Source organism: Amblyraja radiata, chromosome 25, assembly GCF_010909765.2.
Source record: "Amblyraja radiata isolate CabotCenter1 chromosome 25, sAmbRad1.1.pri, whole genome shotgun sequence".
Taxonomy (NCBI): Eukaryota; Metazoa; Chordata; class Chondrichthyes; order Rajiformes; family Rajidae; genus Amblyraja; species Amblyraja radiata.
The window spans coordinates 13,971,307-13,988,102 of record NC_045980.1 but is presented as its reverse complement, the minus strand read 5'-3'; the positions used below and the strand labels follow the sequence as shown (position 1 = coordinate 13,988,102).

The window sequence follows — 16,796 nt, the reverse complement described above, 5'->3', positions numbered from 1 at the left end:
AGAGAATTGTTCTAAAATGAGGTAAAACGTTAGAATGCACAATATTTGAAACATCATCTGTGCAGCAGACAAGTAACAGTGCGGGTGCAGTTTGTTTAAAGTTGTTGTACAATCTAGCTCTTCGAGGACTGCAGTAACAATTGTGCCACAGGCCACAAATACTGTTCTGAAAGAATGAGAATTTCGCTACTTTCTTCCAGATGCCCTATTTATAGAATGTTTCGCAGGGGTTTTCTGCCTGAAATTTGAGATTCAGCGTTTTACAGATTGGTACCACATGCAAAACAAAAATCTACCTTTGCAGTCCAGGAGCCTTCGAGGAGGTAACGAGATGACCTCCACTAGTCAGTGGGTCCCAGGATACAAGATTCACAGAGACAGTTTCACATTTTAAAAGCGCCCATTATAAACAAATGTGCCAGCCTGCAGACTGGCCTATACTGTTTGTTATGTAATTGAAATCAGCTTTGAAATTACGCGGAGTGGCACGGTGACACAGGGGTAGAGTTACTGCCTTACAGCGCCAGAGATCCAGGTTTGATCCTGAATACGGGTGCTGTCTGTATGGGATTTGCATGCTCTCCCCATGACCACGTAGGTTTTCCCCGGTTGCTCCGGTTTCCTGCCACACTCCACAGACGTACAGGTTTGTAGGTTAATTGTCTTTGGTGAAATTATAAATTGTCCTTATTGTGTAGGATAGTGCAAGTGTACGGGGATTTCTGGTCAGCACGGACTCGATGGGCTGAAGTGTCTGTTCCCACACTGTATTTCTAAACGAAACTGAACTAAACTAAATTAAACTAAATGGAACTAAACTAAGCTACACTACAAAAGAAGAAATGTCTTGTAGTGCAGTTCCGCCAGCGATTTGCCAGCACCCTTGGCTCCAGGGCCTTTTTGGATTATCCATTTTGCCAGACCAACAGAGAGAGGTCCAACGGTACTGGAACGGTCTGCCTAGGCCGGCGATGCGTCGAGACCAAGGCCTGCAAATTCTGCCTCAGAAGTCGGCTTCGGGAACCGATCTGCCGGCTCTGGCTGGGCCGGAGTTCCAGACACTAGGCCGCAGGGGGCAAATTCAGCACGGCGATCGGTGCAGAAGTCCCGATGAGGTCAAGATCGGCAGCCTCACCCGTCCCAGGCGGCACCTTTTTGGGGGGAATCCCAGGAGGGAGATTTCAAGAGCGCTCTTGTAATTTTGTCTGGATTAAGGGAAGTGCCGGACACCAGTTGCTGGAATATCGGCGATGGGTCTGTACTTGAAATGCTAATAAGGGCTTTAACTTAGTGCTGAACGAAGGTGCCCTTTGAACACTTTAAACCGATTTACAATTTCCTCTATTCTCAGTATAATATTCACTATCTTCAGCACTGAATTAATTATGTACAACTGTAATGATTTTACAGGATGAAATCGATTTTATTATATACTGTAGGTAGATTAACTAGCAAATAGTAAGGGTTTTATAGTCCTTTCCAAAAAAAATGTTTTTGCTCAAAACAGTATGTGCTGAGGTAACTCAATAGGTCAGGTGGCATCTGTGGAGGGTGGAAATAAGGAACTGCAGATGCTGGTTTACAAAAAAAAGACACAAAGTGCTGGAGTATGTCAGCCGGTCAGGTAAAACAAGGATAGGTGAAGTGTCGGGTTGGTATCCTTCTCCAGACTTGCGGATTGGGTCGGGGCCCTTCTTCAGACTCATCAGATCTGTGGAGGAAATGACGTTTCAGGTCAAGACTATTCTTGAGACAGTGTCAGAAGAAGGGTCCCAACCTGAAATGCCGCCTATCCATTCCCTCCACAGATGCTGCCTAACTTGCCGAGTTACCACAGCTCTTTGTGTTTTGCTCAAGTCCAGCATCTGCAGATTTGATTTGATTTGATTCAATTTATTGTCATTGCACTTTTCAGTTCAACGAAATGGTTTAGCCTGCAGTCATAACATAGAATAAATAATAAACACTCAACACAGTTTAAAGTCCCAAAGTCATTGTCTCTTCCCTCCTTGCTCTCCCTCTGCGCTGAGGCAATCCAAGCCTCCGATGTTGTGACCCCGCCGGGTGGTGGTAGGTAAGTCTCGCGGCTGAATCCGTGCTCCGCAAACGGGCCGGTTCAAACTCCGCGGCCCGGGGCGGTCGAAGCTGCCGAAGCTGCCGTCCTCCAGTCCAGCGGACGCAGCTGTAGTTGCGGGAGCTCCGGAAAACAGAACTCGAGCTCCCGATGATGACGTCCACTGGCCCGCGGCCGAGCCTCCGAGGCTCCAAAGTCGGGTCGAAAGTTGGGTCGCCCCGCAACCACAGCCCCGAAGTCGGCCAGCCTCGCGTTGGTAAGTCCTGGCTGGCTCTGCCTCCGCAGCCTCGAGGTCGGTCGCAGTTGGAGGCCGCCAGCTCCGCGATAGGCCTCAGCGCAGTCGGACACGGAGACGGGGGATACGGCAGGAAAGGTCGCATCCCCCCCCGAAGGAAGAGTCAAAAAACATGTTACACCCACCCCCCCCCCACACATACACAACTAAATAAACCGAAATAAACTGTAAAAACGGGACAAGAGAAAACAAAAAACAGAAAAGACAAATGGACTGCAGGCGATCCGCAGCTGCAAGGCAGCGCCACCACTTCCGGATGCAGATCCTTGTGTCTCTAAATATTTTGTGCAGTTTTGGTCTCCTAATTTAAGGAAGGCCATTCTTGCTATTGGGGGTGTGCAGCGTAGGTTCACCAGGTTAATTTCCGGGATGGCAGGACTGACATACGATGAAAGAATGGATCGACTGGGCTTATATTCACTGGAATTTAGGAGGACGAGAGGGAACCTTACAGAAACATATAAAATTCTTAAGGGATTGGACAGGAAGAATGTTCCCGATGTTGGGGGAGTTCAGAACCAGGAGTCACAGTTTATGAATAAGGGGGAGGCCATTTAGGACTGAGATGAGGAAAAACTTTTTTACCCAGAGAGTTGTGAATCTGTGGAATTCTCTGCCACAGAAGGCATTGGAGGCTAATTCACTGGATGTTTTCAAGAGAGAGTTTGATATAGCTCTTCGGGCTAACAGAATCAAGGGCTATAGGGAAAAAGCAGGAACGGGGTACTGATTTAGGATGGTCAGCCATGATCATGCTGGCTCGAAGGGCCGAATGGCCTTCTCCTGCAGCTATTTTCTGTTTCTAAGATTTGCTGCTGGCCTTTGCATTTCAATGCCATAGAATTTGGAAGTTCTCTTTGGCTATTGAACATTAGGTTTGTGGTTTGCAAATAAAAATGCTCATCATAGCCAGTTAGTTGGAAATAACAAACCACAAAAAGTGAGTGAATGCTCCCAAGAATATTATCAACTGTAATTATTACCATCAGTAGTAAATTACAAGACTGGTATTTATTTACTTACGGTATTGCATCCCTATACTGCTGATTAAAGGGCCTGGCCCACTTGGGCGTCATTTGCGCGTCCCGTTTTCAAAAATACAAACAGAAATGCCAGCTCTGAGACAAACACGAACAGAAGGTTCACATCTTCCAGATACTGTTTTCATCTGAAAGGCCAGAGATGAGCATTCACTCTGATGCTGGGCCACAGATGCTGCCGGTCCCGCTGCATAAGTCCAGCAGCTTCTATTGTTTATGTTTGGTGGGCCACAGCGGTAGTGTTGCTGCCTTACAGCACCGGAGACCTGGGTTCGATCCTGACTCCAGCTGCTATTTGTACAGAGTTTGTACGTTCTCCCTGTGACTGCGTGGGTTTTCTCCGGGTGCTCTGGTTTCTTTCAACATTTTGCAGGTTAATTGGCTTCAATAAAAAAAAGTTGTAAATTGTCCCTTGTGTGTAAGATAGTGCTACTGCAAGGGGTGATAGCTGGTGGACCATCTCTCTCCATCCTTCCCCCACCCTAGTTGTCCTGTTTGCATCCTTTCATTTACACCCCTTCCACAGCCAACAATGGACCATTGTGGGTTCTTTGACTATCGGTGCCGGCTTTGATTTGTTTTGTACCTTTTCATACCTCTAGTTTCCCTCTCCCCAGACGCTCGGACTGAAGAAGGGGCTCGACCCGAAACGTCACCTATTCCTTTTCTCCAGAGATGCTGCCTGACCCACTGAGTTACTCCAGCATGTTGTGTCTATCTTCGGCGTATACCAGCATTTGCAGTTCCTTCCTTCACATTACCTGCTGAGGATTAAGTTGAAATAATTGACGCACCATACATTGGACCACTCTTAGCAAGTCACAGTCATTGAAGAACGATTCCTCATTAAGTGAATGTTGCTTCAAACAAAGAGATAAACTATTAATTGAGAACAGCTCTGAACTAACTCTGTGAAACAGGTCAGCTAAGTGGGGTTTCTTTTTAAGTCTAGGCTGTTTGCATTTTGGAAGTGATGCCTGCTCTATAAATACGGGCCCTGATTTAAGGCGACCAAGCAGGAACATCTGCATTCCATTTTTAAATGTTATGTTTAGATGAAACGAAACTCAATATTGTACAAAGTTAAAAATTTGTCTGTAGCAGTCTTCATATATCAGATGTGAAAACACATTCATGAATTCAAGCTATACCTTTGTCTTAGAACCATTTGTATATTAAAGCAAAAACATGGCTCGTCTCCAATATTCCACTGTTGTCTCAATGTTTTGAAACAGCCTCCAGTAAATGTCAAACAAATTAATATTTCTGTGTAAAACAGTGCTGGAGTAACTCATCTCTGGATATGCTGCCTGGCCTGCCGAATTCCTCCAGCACTTTGTGTTTTGCTCCAGATCCCAGCGTCTGCAGACGTCTCCCTCCCTCCCTCCCTCCCTCCCTCCCTCCCTCCCTCCCTCCCTCCCTCCCTCCCTCCCTCCCTCCCTCCCTCCCTCCCCAGCGTCTGTCTCCCTCTCAATATTCCTCTGACCATTTTGAAAAGTGATTCACTGCAGTATATTCTTACTAAGGAATATTGTCCCATCTAAATTATCACTGGTAAATGAATAGGATTGGGAAGAGAAAATTATAAAATATTTTGCAATTCTATCCGATGTGTAATTACAATATATATGTAGATATGACAATCTGTAATAGGCTATGTATTAATTATTGATAATTCAATAATTCTGATCATATCTGCTATAGTGGAAATAGTAATGTAACAGTCTTAGCATTTGCAAATATCAATGTATCAGTCCTCCTAAAAAATAATAATTATCGATTATAAATAGCAACAAGGATCCAGAGAAGAATTTGAAAAAATGACAGGAACCATGGTTTAGTGGGATATGGGCCAAACGCAGACAGGTAGGACTGGTGTCGATGAGGCATTTTGGTCGGCATGGGTAAGTTGGGCCGAAGGACCTGTTTCCGTGCTGAATGACTCAATGGCTGTATCATACAATACAAAGCACACCAAACAGAATATAAAAGGAAGAAGAGGGAATTCCTCTGGGCTTTACCTCACTGCTAACCATTGCCAATTCACAATGTAATATTATTTTAGAAATATATTGCAAAACTGATCATATATTTCATTAGTTCTGTCAATGTTTCAGGTTCCCCTTGAGAGGTTGGAATGTAAAATCGAGGCTGATGTTTCAGGTGCAGTTCAAGGGATGGTCAGAGCCTTTGACTTTCCAATGTGACATTTAACTGTCGGCTCTTTACTCTATCACACCTCCGATTCACCTTCTGAAGTATTTTATGTATTGGAAACCACTTTGGGATGCTATGAGGCCAAGGAAGGTGCTAGTTAAATGCCTATCCTATTTCTTCCATTTATTCCAAGTGCTACGTTAATCTAATGAAGGGTCCTGACTTGAAATGCTGTGTTGTCCATTTAAGTTTAGGTTAAGATTTATTCTTGTCACATGTACAGAGGCACGGCGAAGAACTTTATTTTGCATGGCATCCAATTAAATCAGATAATATTACACATAAATACAGTCAATCCAAATAAAGTACAGTAGAAGGGTCTCGATCCATAACGTTACCTATTCCTTTTCTCCAGAGGTGCTGCCTGACCCGTCGCATAACTCCGGCATTTTGTGTCTGGCTTTAAGTACAATACTAAGGCCAAAGTGAAAGATACAGAGTGCAGCTAGATTTACTCGTGGAAAAGAAGTTTAAAAGAGTAGGGTGATTGTATCGGAGATAGTAGATCCTCCTCTGGGACCAGCACGCAAAGCGTTACCTAGGTTTGACACCATCTTATCATCCTTCCACAGAGGCTGCCGAACCCATTGGGTTCTTCCCTCGGTTTGTTTTTTTCTACACTGGGAAATGCACTTCATTTTTTGATTACAGCAAATTTATTTTTAAATTGCTATTTTTTGTTGCTGACAGAATAACATGAGTGTGATGTTCTTACAATAAACGCACTGGTTAACCTATCATTCACAGAATATAAACTGTAATTAAAAACACATTTAAATACTGAACTCCGGTGTTACTAAGTATAACGTGATGCAGGAAAACACTGACTAATACATCAAACTGACATAAAAAAGCTTTGCATTAACATTATGTTGGGTGTGTTAAGAATATCCTTACCAATATCTAAAAAATAATTATTACATTTCAAATTAAAATTTGAAAGTTCTATAAAGTTGTTGACATTGTGCTATACTTGTACATGTTAAATCAAATCAGATACTTCATTAAGTACCCAGAGAACAAATAGATGGCATCTGTTCATGTCCCCAGTTTGATTGGATGGATGCGATGTATTTACTACCCAGTGTGCTATTGTTGCATTGGAAGTAAGAGTTCTCCAAATTCTTTATCTCCCTGCAACAAAGAAGCGTGGGAAATATGTTTTACACTCTGGACTGTTCCTATAGTACCAAGAAACAGAATGTTAATGGAACTCAGATGGGCAAAAAAGCATCTGTGGAGGCAAAAGTCGACATTTCAGGATGAAACCCTGATTCAGAACTGAGAGCAAAATGAGAATATACTTCACTGAATACACAGCACTGGGCCTCCCTGTACCCGCTACAGTTTAGAAAGATGAGGGGGAGACCTCATTGAAACTTACGGAGTAGTGAATGACCTGGATAGAGTGGATGTGGAGAGGATGTTTCCACTAGTGGGAGAGTCTAGGACCAGAGACCTTGGCCTCAGAATAAAAGGATGCACCTTTAGAAAGGAGATGAAGAATTTCTTTAGTCAGAGGATGGTGAATCTGTGGAATTCATTCCCACACATGACTGTGGAGGCCAAGTCACTTCATATTTTTAAGGCGGAGATTGACAGATTCTTGATTAGTATGGGTGTCAGGGGTTATGAGGAGGAGGCAGGAGAATGAGGTTAAGAGGGAACGGTAGGATCAGCCATGATTCAATGATGGAGTAGACTCGATGGGCCGAATGGCCTAATTCTGCACCTATAACTTATGAACTTCCACAGATGCTGCCTGACCCACTGAGATCTTCCGGCATTTGGCTTTTTTTGTCCCGGATTCCAGCATCTGTCTTCGTTCCCCTGGAGGAAACCATTTGTGGGACACAAAGTGATGGGGTAACTCAGCGGATCAGTCAGCAACTCCGGAGAACGTGGATTGGTGACGTTTCGGATCAAGACCCTTCTACATTCTCGGACATAAATCAGGCTAAGCTGTGCAGGTTAAATAAATCTGCCAACTTTCATTGGTTTGACCTATATATATATATATATATATATATATAAGTAATGTCCACATGAACATAGTAATGGAATATTGTTACTGAAAGAACACTCTATTACAGTAAACACCTTTACCCAAAGAGACGGGCAAAACATTAGAAGAAAGATAAAGTTGCATTAGAGAACGCACGATTAGAAAATGTCTTTATATCTGAACGGGATTTGATCGATTGATCAATTGAAAGATACAGAATGGGAACAGGTGGAACCCCACTGATCACAGGTGGAACCCCACTGTACACATGTCTTTGGGATGTGGGAATAACCCAGAGAATCTAGGGGAAACTTACTGTACTGTATATCGTCACAGGAAGAACATGCAAACTCCACACAGACAAGCACCCGAGGTCAGGATTGAACCTGCCTCCAGCGCTGTGAGGCAAGCAGCTCTACAGCTGCACCTCTGTGCCACCCTTATTTCTTTCTTAACAACTATTAGTTGGATGGCGCAGAACTTCCTCCAACTGAACGAAAGTAAGTCTGAGGTCATCCTACTCGGCCCCTCGTAATCCATCAAAACGATAGCAGGCAGCGTTGGTAGCCTTACCCCATTAGTCAAACCTCACGTCAAAAACCTTGGCGTGATATTTGACTCCACGTTGAAACTGCAACTCCCTTTACACTGGCATCAGCCAATCATCCCTGTCCTGCCTGCAATTGGCCCAAAACGCTGCAGTGAGACTCCTGACGGGCACCCGAAAAAGAGAGCACATCACCCCGATCCTGGCCCCTCTCCGCTGGCTCCCAGTGCGGTTCCCAATCAATTTCAAGCTCCTTCTTTTTGTTTATAAAGCCCTTAACGGGCTTGCCCCCACCCACATCAAAAATCTGCTAAACCACCATTCTACATCCAGGTCCCTCAGATCGTCCGACTTGGGGTTACTGACCATCCCGCGGTCTAGGCATAGGCTCAGGGGCAACTGCGCTTTTGAGGTTGCAGCTCCTAGACTATGGAACAGCATCCCTCTTCCCATCAGAACTGCCCCCTCCATCAATTGTTTTAAGTCTAGACAAAACTCTCAAGCCTTTCTTGAGGTCCTCTGAGGGAGCGCTGTATGTATGTATGTATTTATGTATGTATGGTTGATCTATGTACCTCCGTTTGTAGCACTTAGTACCTGCACTAATGTAAAGCACTTTGGTCAATGAGAGTTGTTTTTAAATGTGCTATAGAAATAAAATTGGCTTGACTTGACTTGATTACATTTATTTTAAAATAATTTGACCTCTTTCCTATCAGTAAGGTGCAGCAGTATCAAATGTTGTGAGTTTTTAAAACAGTTAACATTATAATTGGTTAACGTATGCTCTTTGCGGTTGGTCCACGCTGCCTTTCTATTTTTAAAAATGACTTTCATGTTGACAGCTGTAACATTTTTTAATCTTTGAAGATACCAATAAAGTTGAGGCCAAAAGGAAGTTCAGCTTGGATGTTCAGCCACCTATTGACCCAAGCCTTTGAATTGCAATTTCCATTTATACTCTATAAAGAGATGCATAAAAAAATCAACGTCCTTTATGACCCACCAGTTTGCTTCTAATTGTCAATAATTGGTGCTCAACCTTCTCGACTTTTAACAAGATCACTCCAAAGAAAGCTCACGGAGCTGCTTGCTGTCCTTAAAGTGGGAATTGCTAGCAAATCTATTGGGGATGGAAGAAGGACTACGTGAGAGTAATAGATCAGGTAGATGCACAGAATCTCTTTCCCAGTGTGGGGGGTTCTAGAACCAAATGGCCTAGGTTTGCGGTGAAGGGAGAAAGATTTTAAAGGAATCTGATGGGTAACTTTTTCACACAAAGGGGGGTAGGTGTACGGAACGAGCCGCTGGAGGAGGTAGTTGAGGCAGGGTCTATTGCAACGTTTAAGATGCAATTAGACCGGTACATGGATAGGACAGGTTTACAGGGGTATAGACCAAATGCTAGCAAGTGGGACAAGTGTACATGGGACATGTTGGTCGGTGTGGGCAAGTCGGGCCGAAGGGCCTGTTTCCACACTGTATGACTCTATGACTCTGTGACCAATCCCTTGCTTCAGTCCATATTAGCTCATGATAGGTAGACAAAAGTGCTGGAGAAACTCAGCGGGTGCAGCAGCATCTATGGAGCGAAGGAAATAGGCAACGTTTCGGGCCAAAACCCTTCTTCAGACCGGGCTGAAACCTTTCAGATGTTCTGCCAAGACTAGTTCATGATACCAAGGAGTGTCCCGACCCAATATATAGCCTGTCCATTCCCTCCACAGATACTGCCTGACCCATTGAGTTACTCCAGCACTTCTTCGCTTATTTTCCTTGTTTCCTTTTTCTTGCTGCCATGTTGAATCTCACCTTTAACAAACTTCCCAGGGGAGTGTGCCTTGCTGTGTATAAGTAGGGAATGGCCTTAGTTGAAGGGACTTTTGGCTAGGCATGTGGATGTGAGGGGAATGGAGGGGTATGGATTTATCATGCAGGTAAGGGTTGGACTTGGCATCACGTTGTGGGCCGAAGGGCCTGTTCTTGTGCTGTACTGTTCCATGTTCTACAGGATCGAGACAATTAACAATATGCTCCAAAAGATGAAACTTTCGGGTGGATACGTCTATTTTTGGTGTTGTAAATTTGAGCTGTTGATTCAGTTTCCACAATCAGGATCTTGAGACAAGGTGTGAATGGGAGGGCGTGCAGTCTGGCAAGGAGCAAACAGTTCCTTGGGGGATGGGGGTGGGGGGGTTGCTGAAGATCGCTTGAAGTTGCAAGTACGGTTTTTTTCTCCGCCAGGCAGGGTCTAGCAGTGCTGGGAGGGAGGGAGGCAGCTGGGTTCTGACACAATCTGGATTTCCAAACAGGTGTTGCTGAAAGGCTTCGGGCCATGGGGCTGGTGAGATCGCCCCGCCTGTCGCGTGTGATCAAAGCAACCAGATATACTGTCTAATCAAATTCACTGTTCCCCGACAAGCAAAAAAAAAACGGTAGGAAAGAACTGCAGATGCTGGTTTAAATCGAAGATAGACACAAACTGCTGGAGTAACTCAGCGGGACAGGCAGCATCTCTGGAGGGAAGGAATGGGTGACGTTTGGGGTCGAGACGTTATTACCCATTCCTTCTCTCCAGAGATGCTGCCTGTCCCGCTGAGTTACTCCAGAGTTACTCCAACAAATTCCACCTCGTTAAAACTCCGCAGAACCTTCGTTATCGTCGAAGTTGCATTAGGGACTGGGTCGCATTTTAAGGTGAGGGGTTGGGGTTGGAAGATTTAAAGGGACCCGAGGGGCATTTTTGTTACACACATAGACTGAGCGGTTCAACCCTCCACCACAGCTTGGTACTCCAGCATTTTGTGTCTACCCTTGGTTGTAGACTGGTTTCAGGACGGACCATTCTTTGCGGGAGTAAAGGATACCTGTACACAATGGAAGGAGGTGGCTGGTGGTGTTCCAAAGGGGTTCATTACTGATGTATAAATGTCACAATGTACATTACTGCTGGTGGAAAAGAAATCTAAATTTTCAATGATACCAAACTGTGGTGGGGGGTTAAACCGCTCAGCGTATGTGTGTAAAAAAAATACCCCTCGGATCCCTATTAAATAAATGTAATACATCTAGTCCCCCCCCCCCCCCCCTTCGACTCAGTCTGAAGAAGGGTCTCGACCCGAAACGTCACCTATTCATTCTGTTCTCCAGAGATGCTGTCTGTCCCGTACTCCAGCGTTTTGTGTCTATCGAAGGCAGTTGTAGACAGTTACACGGAATAGGGCAGGTTTAGAGGGATATGGGACAAACGCAGGCAGGTGGGACTAGTGTAGATGGGGCATGAGGGCCAGATTGGGCAGAAGGGCCTGTTTCCACTCTAAACATCACCAACAATTGTAAACTCCCAGCGTGACCTCTCTGGTGTTCTAAGTGAAGGACCTGTTCCACGCGGCATCACTCTATGACTGAGATAACGTAGAAACGTTTATCAAAATGACCCGGTCGCAACACTTTTGTGAAAATGAAGACATTGTTCAGTGGTCTGCGATCGAAGTCACGATCCTAAAGGGCTTTCCCCTCATCGATGCCAGAAGCCTTTCCCTCTTCCTTCCGCGCCATGTGCAAACTCTGCCTTTTTGTTTCTTTCTCGGAAAGGGCACAGATCAGAAAGATAAGTTGATTGATCCAAACAAACTCGAACGGGGAAAGAAGGGACCCAAAACAAACTCAAGACAATAGTCCCTTTCATTCCGGCTTGTCAAGTTCAAAGTATATATTTACATAGACTGGGGATATAAAGAGAAGTTGTGCAGGGCTATGCTGACAGTTCCACTACACTCTCAATCTACTGTATCTGCTGCCCACGATACTGTTTCCTTACCGCTTTACATCCGACCTCCCCATTTCATCCACTCCCACACCGCGCCACAGACTTGACACCGACTGTCTGAACAGCCGACACCGGTTCGCCCTGATATTCCTTTGAAAGCCCCGGCCACTTTTGAAACTTGTTTTGAATCACTGCGACAAGCCAACTATATATTTACAAGGACCCCCCCCCCCCCCTAAGATTAAATCAAGACGCCTCTTGCCGACCGTTCGCCATCTCACTGCTGTGCGTCCAACTAGACCAGGCAGGTTTTGTAACTTATCCACTGTCCGACCAAACTCTCGCAGTTAAAACTCAAGGTAAAAATAAGGGAACACACGTCTTTTAGAACCATTTGCACTTTCAACAATTGTCATATCAAATAAGGAGGAAGGCATACACTTCAAATGTTGCAAGCTATTTAACACATTCTGCAATTATCATTTTTATGCTAAACATATTAAGATTTTATGCTTCAAATGTTGTAACTGGGCGAATTAGACTTTTTGTTGAGGTTGGTTTTAATCCTGATACACAGTTTTGTTTTAAAAATGAAAATAGTATAAATCTATATCAATTGATAAAAAACTTCGAAGCTGCTCAGACTGGATTATTCAGTACAACATTATCCTTTTAAAACTGTGATTTTATGTCTTTAATATAGTTTGAACTGTGCCGCAGCACCATTCAACTTCAACGTTTAATTAACTAAAGGCACGCAAATTCTATTCACGACAGGTCTGACCTGCCCTTTTTAATATTTCGCCTTTACGTAACAGCAATAAATCAAGTGTAGCAGGCAGTGGTTCTGCTGTTTAACCCGGGGCATTGCCTTTTCAGACAGTTTGCCATTAATCTGATTACCCTTTTTCAAGAAGTCACATATTCAGCCGCTCTCTTGCCAAACTAAAGAAACATTTTATTTTTTATAAAATAGACGAACTCGACGACAATTATATTTTACAAATATGTACAAATGTGCTTCACAAAGCACGCGAAGAGCTACACAATACGAGAGACATCCTGCCACACAGTTCTTTGTCTCACCTAGTGCTTGTTGATCTATTCATGGCTTGAATTAGCTTTACAATGAGGCGAGTCGACAAGCTCCGTGGGTCTCTTTGAATCGCCCGTTTACAAATCAGTTCAACTTGCCTGACACTAGCTTGATCTCCATCAGAAAGCAAAATGTGTCATTAAAGAACTTCTGTCGCCCATACCTCTAAGTTCTTTTGTCAGAGAGAGATTCTTTGTAAGTCTTTTATCTGCAGCTGATTGTTGGAACGAGAGGGAGAGAGGAAGGGAGGGAGGGGGAGAGAGAGAGAGGGAGGGAGGGTGGGGGAACTATTGCACATTGTTAGAGTAGCCCATCTTCGGAAGAATATTGCTCATCGACAAAATACTGAAGAGTTCCTACTTTTTTCCCTGAAAATGTTCACGTTGAAAGAGCGGAGCCGCCGAGTCCGGGGAGTCCAATCACCGTTTCCAAAACTTACAGCAGAACACACATTGTAGAAACAGGCGTCTCTGATTTCTGATTCCAAATATTTGAGACGCCACAGGTCCCTCCTATAGTTTAACCTCTCCTTGAACCTCGCCATGCAGCCCCGGCCAGCTGTGTCACCAGCAAAGGAAACTATTCCACATCGCCTTTCACTTCAAAAGGTGAGTCGCTCATTGTTTTGTTTTTTTGGGGGGGGGGTCTTTTTTTGTTTGGTTTGTACGGCCAAATGTCCCCCCCCCCCCCTGAATCTCAGGATGTCTCCCGAATCAGAAGTTGGAAGGAGCGGGATTGTAGCGAGGTCAGACGCAAGTTGGTGGCAGCGCAGGTTCGTATTTCCCGTGCGGTTTCAAGGGAGGGTGGGCCTTGCCGTAAGACCCCCCGACGCTACTCGTTATAACGCTGGCGGGCTTCCTCCTCACCCTCCTCCTGAATCTTTTGCTGCAGATGTTCTGCCAAGACTGCAAGGTCTTGGAGCTCCAAATCCACATCCCGCTGGTGATGCCCACCACCAGAAGCATGAAGATCTTCACCATGAAGATCTCCACTGCTGGGATGGAACTGGTCATGGTGCAGTCCAGGTCATTCGAGTGGTGGCCCTTCCTGCACTTCTCTTGGGTGGCCAACAGCTTCCAATAGTCCATGTTGAGGCGCTCGTAGAAGTAACACGCGATGACACAGGTGGCGGGCACGGTGTAGAGAACGGAGAAGACTCCTATCCTCACCATCAGCTTCTCCAACTTGTCCGTGTTCTCGCCGCCGGTCTTCATCACCCGTCGGATGTGGAAAAGCGCCACGAAGCCGGACAGGATGAAGGAGGTGCCGATGATCAGGTAACAAGCGAGAGGGATGAGCACGAAACCGGTCAGCGCGTTCACGTCCATACTCCCCACGTAACAGATTCCGGTCAGCTCATCCCCGGCCACTCTCCTCATCACCAAGATGATGATGGTCTTGACGGCTGGGATCGCCCAGGCGGCAAGGTGGAAGTAGCTGCTGTTGGCTTCGATGGCTTCGTGGCCCCATTTCTTGCCAGCAGCCAAGAACCATGTGAGGGTGAGGACGACCCACCAGAGAGAGCTGGCCATGCCGAAGTAATACAGCACCAGGAAGACGATGGTGCAGCCCGTACTCTCCAACCCTTCTTGGATGACATAGAGGTGGCCGTTGTCCCTGTCGCAGGCGATGCTTTCCCTGCCGGCGAACAGGCGGACGATGTAGCCGGCAGAGTAGACGCAGTAACACATGGAGAGGAAGATGATGGGTCTCTCGGGGTACTTGAAGCGCTGCGGGTCGATGAGGAAAGTGAGGACGGTGAAGGCGCTGGAGAAAAAGCAGAAGATGGACCAGATGGCGATCCAGACGAAAGCGAAGCCCTTGTCGTGGGTGGCCCAGTAGACATCCACGTTGGGGGAGCAGAGAGGCGCGCACGACGCGCTCTTCTCCACCCGGTGGAACTTGTGCGAGTTCTCGCAGAGCGTTTTGCCCGGGCTCTCTTTGGGGATATGGTATGTGTCCTGTGAGCCCCCTCCTCCTCCTCTGGGGTGCGGTCTGTAGATGGGAGGGAAGGCGCTTGCTCCCCTGGCCGAGTCGTCCGACCCGTTGCTCGGCGCTTCCATGCAGAGGAAGTTAGGGTCGTTCTTGTTGGGGAGTTTGCTGCAATCCAGCGACTCCGGCCACCTGAAGCTGAACTGTTCCATGATGGGCGAGCACTTGAAGCGGGCCTGCTCGCACATCACCCGGCAGGCGGGGATAGGGATGGACACCTCCTCGGTACACATGGGGGCGTAGAGAGAGCACAGGAAGAACTTGAGGTGACTGTGGCATCCGTACTCAACCAGCGGGGCGAACTCATGCAACTTGATGGCGGCTTCCCTCTGATCCTCGTGGCCCATCAGGTTGGGCATTCGGGTCATGTTGTAGCCAATGTCCCGGCACATGGGGATATCTATTGGTTGACATCTACCCTCTCGCTCCGAGCGCTCCGGGTCCATGGAACTGATGGCCAGGGCCAAATGAGTGAACCATGCGGCCAGGACACACAGACAGCCAGCTATCCCCGGCGACCTCATGTCAAACACCGCCGTGAGAAGTTATTCACCGACTTCCCCTCCTCTCCTCTCCTCTCGGTCGCAAGGAGTAAGTCAAAACACCGGCCCAAAGTTTTCACGTTAAACTTGGTCCGGTGGCGGCCGTCCCCAGCCTCTCGCTAGGCGTGCGCTTCTGGGCTGGAAGAAGGGGGTGGGGGAGAGCAGGGTTAGGCAGCCGGAGTTGTGGTAGGGAAGGTCCCGTCTCCGAACCAGCTGAAAAATCCACAGAGGTGACCAGCCCAAGACGAAGCGAAGCGGAATAGACAGAATCAACAGCGGCGATCGTCCCTGGCACTCTCACTGAAAACCCCCCCAAGAGCTTGTATCGGAGGAGCGCTGCTGTGTGCAGTGGCTTGTCCCAGGTACGAGGAAGTAAATAGAGAGAGAGACAGAGAGACAGAGAGAGGGAGAGAGAAAGGGGGCGGCGTTCTCAGTAGCAACTGCAAAGTGAGCTAAAAGGGGGCGGGACTACTGTGAAAACACAGGCACGGAAAAAAAAGAGCAGCCACAGAGAGAGAGAGAGAGAGAGAGGTGTGTGTGGGGGGTGGGGTGGTGGTGGTGGGTGTGGGGTGGTGGCAGAGATGATGAGCATATTTTGCAAACAAGCATCTGGGTCACACCATTCATGTTTTGGGTAAATTTCCGCCGCTTTTTTTTCTTGAGTTGAGTGACTACAGATCCAAATACCGCCGCCGGCTGTGTGAGAGTGTGTGTTGGCGTGTGTATTTGGTGTGTGAATGTGTTTGGTGTGTGTGTGTGAATATGTGTGTGTGTGAGTATGAGTGTTTGTGTGTTTGGTGTGAGTATGTGTGTGTTTGGCGTGGGTGTGTGGTATGAGTGTTTTTGGTGTGAGTGTGTTTCGTGTGAGTATGAGTGTGTGTGTGAGTCTGAGTGTGTCTGTGTATGTGTCTGTGTGTGTATGAGTATGTGTGTGTCTGTGTGTATGTGTGTGTGAGTGTGTGTGAGTGCGTGTGTGAGTGTGTTTGAGTGTGTGTGTGTTTGGTGTGTGCGTGTTTGGTGTGTGCGTGTGTGGTGTGTTTGTGTGCGTGTGTTTGAGTGTGTGCGTGTGAGTGTGTGTGTGTTTGGTGTGTGCGTGTGTTTGAGTGTGTGTGTGTGAGTGTGTGTGTGTTTGGTGTGTGCGTGTGTTTGAGTGTGTGTGTGTGAGTGTGTGTGTGTTTGGTGTGTGCGTGTGTGAGTGTGTGTGTGTGTTCGCTTATTT

The 16,796-nt window shown here is 46.5% G+C and overlaps 1 protein-coding gene across 1 annotated transcript; it reads right to left on the bottom strand.

Annotated features, from left to right (window-relative positions):
- Positions 1–12,882: 12,882 nt before the first annotated feature.
- Positions 12,883–16,006, bottom strand: fzd10 (frizzled class receptor 10). Its single transcript, XM_033043190.1, has one exon. It carries the CDS (start codon positions 15,557–15,559, stop codon positions 13,790–13,792), a length of 1,770 nt encoding a protein of 589 aa, XP_032899081.1. The 5' UTR covers positions 15,560–16,006; the 3' UTR covers positions 12,883–13,789.
- Between the last annotated feature and the right edge of the window lie 790 nt (positions 16,007–16,796).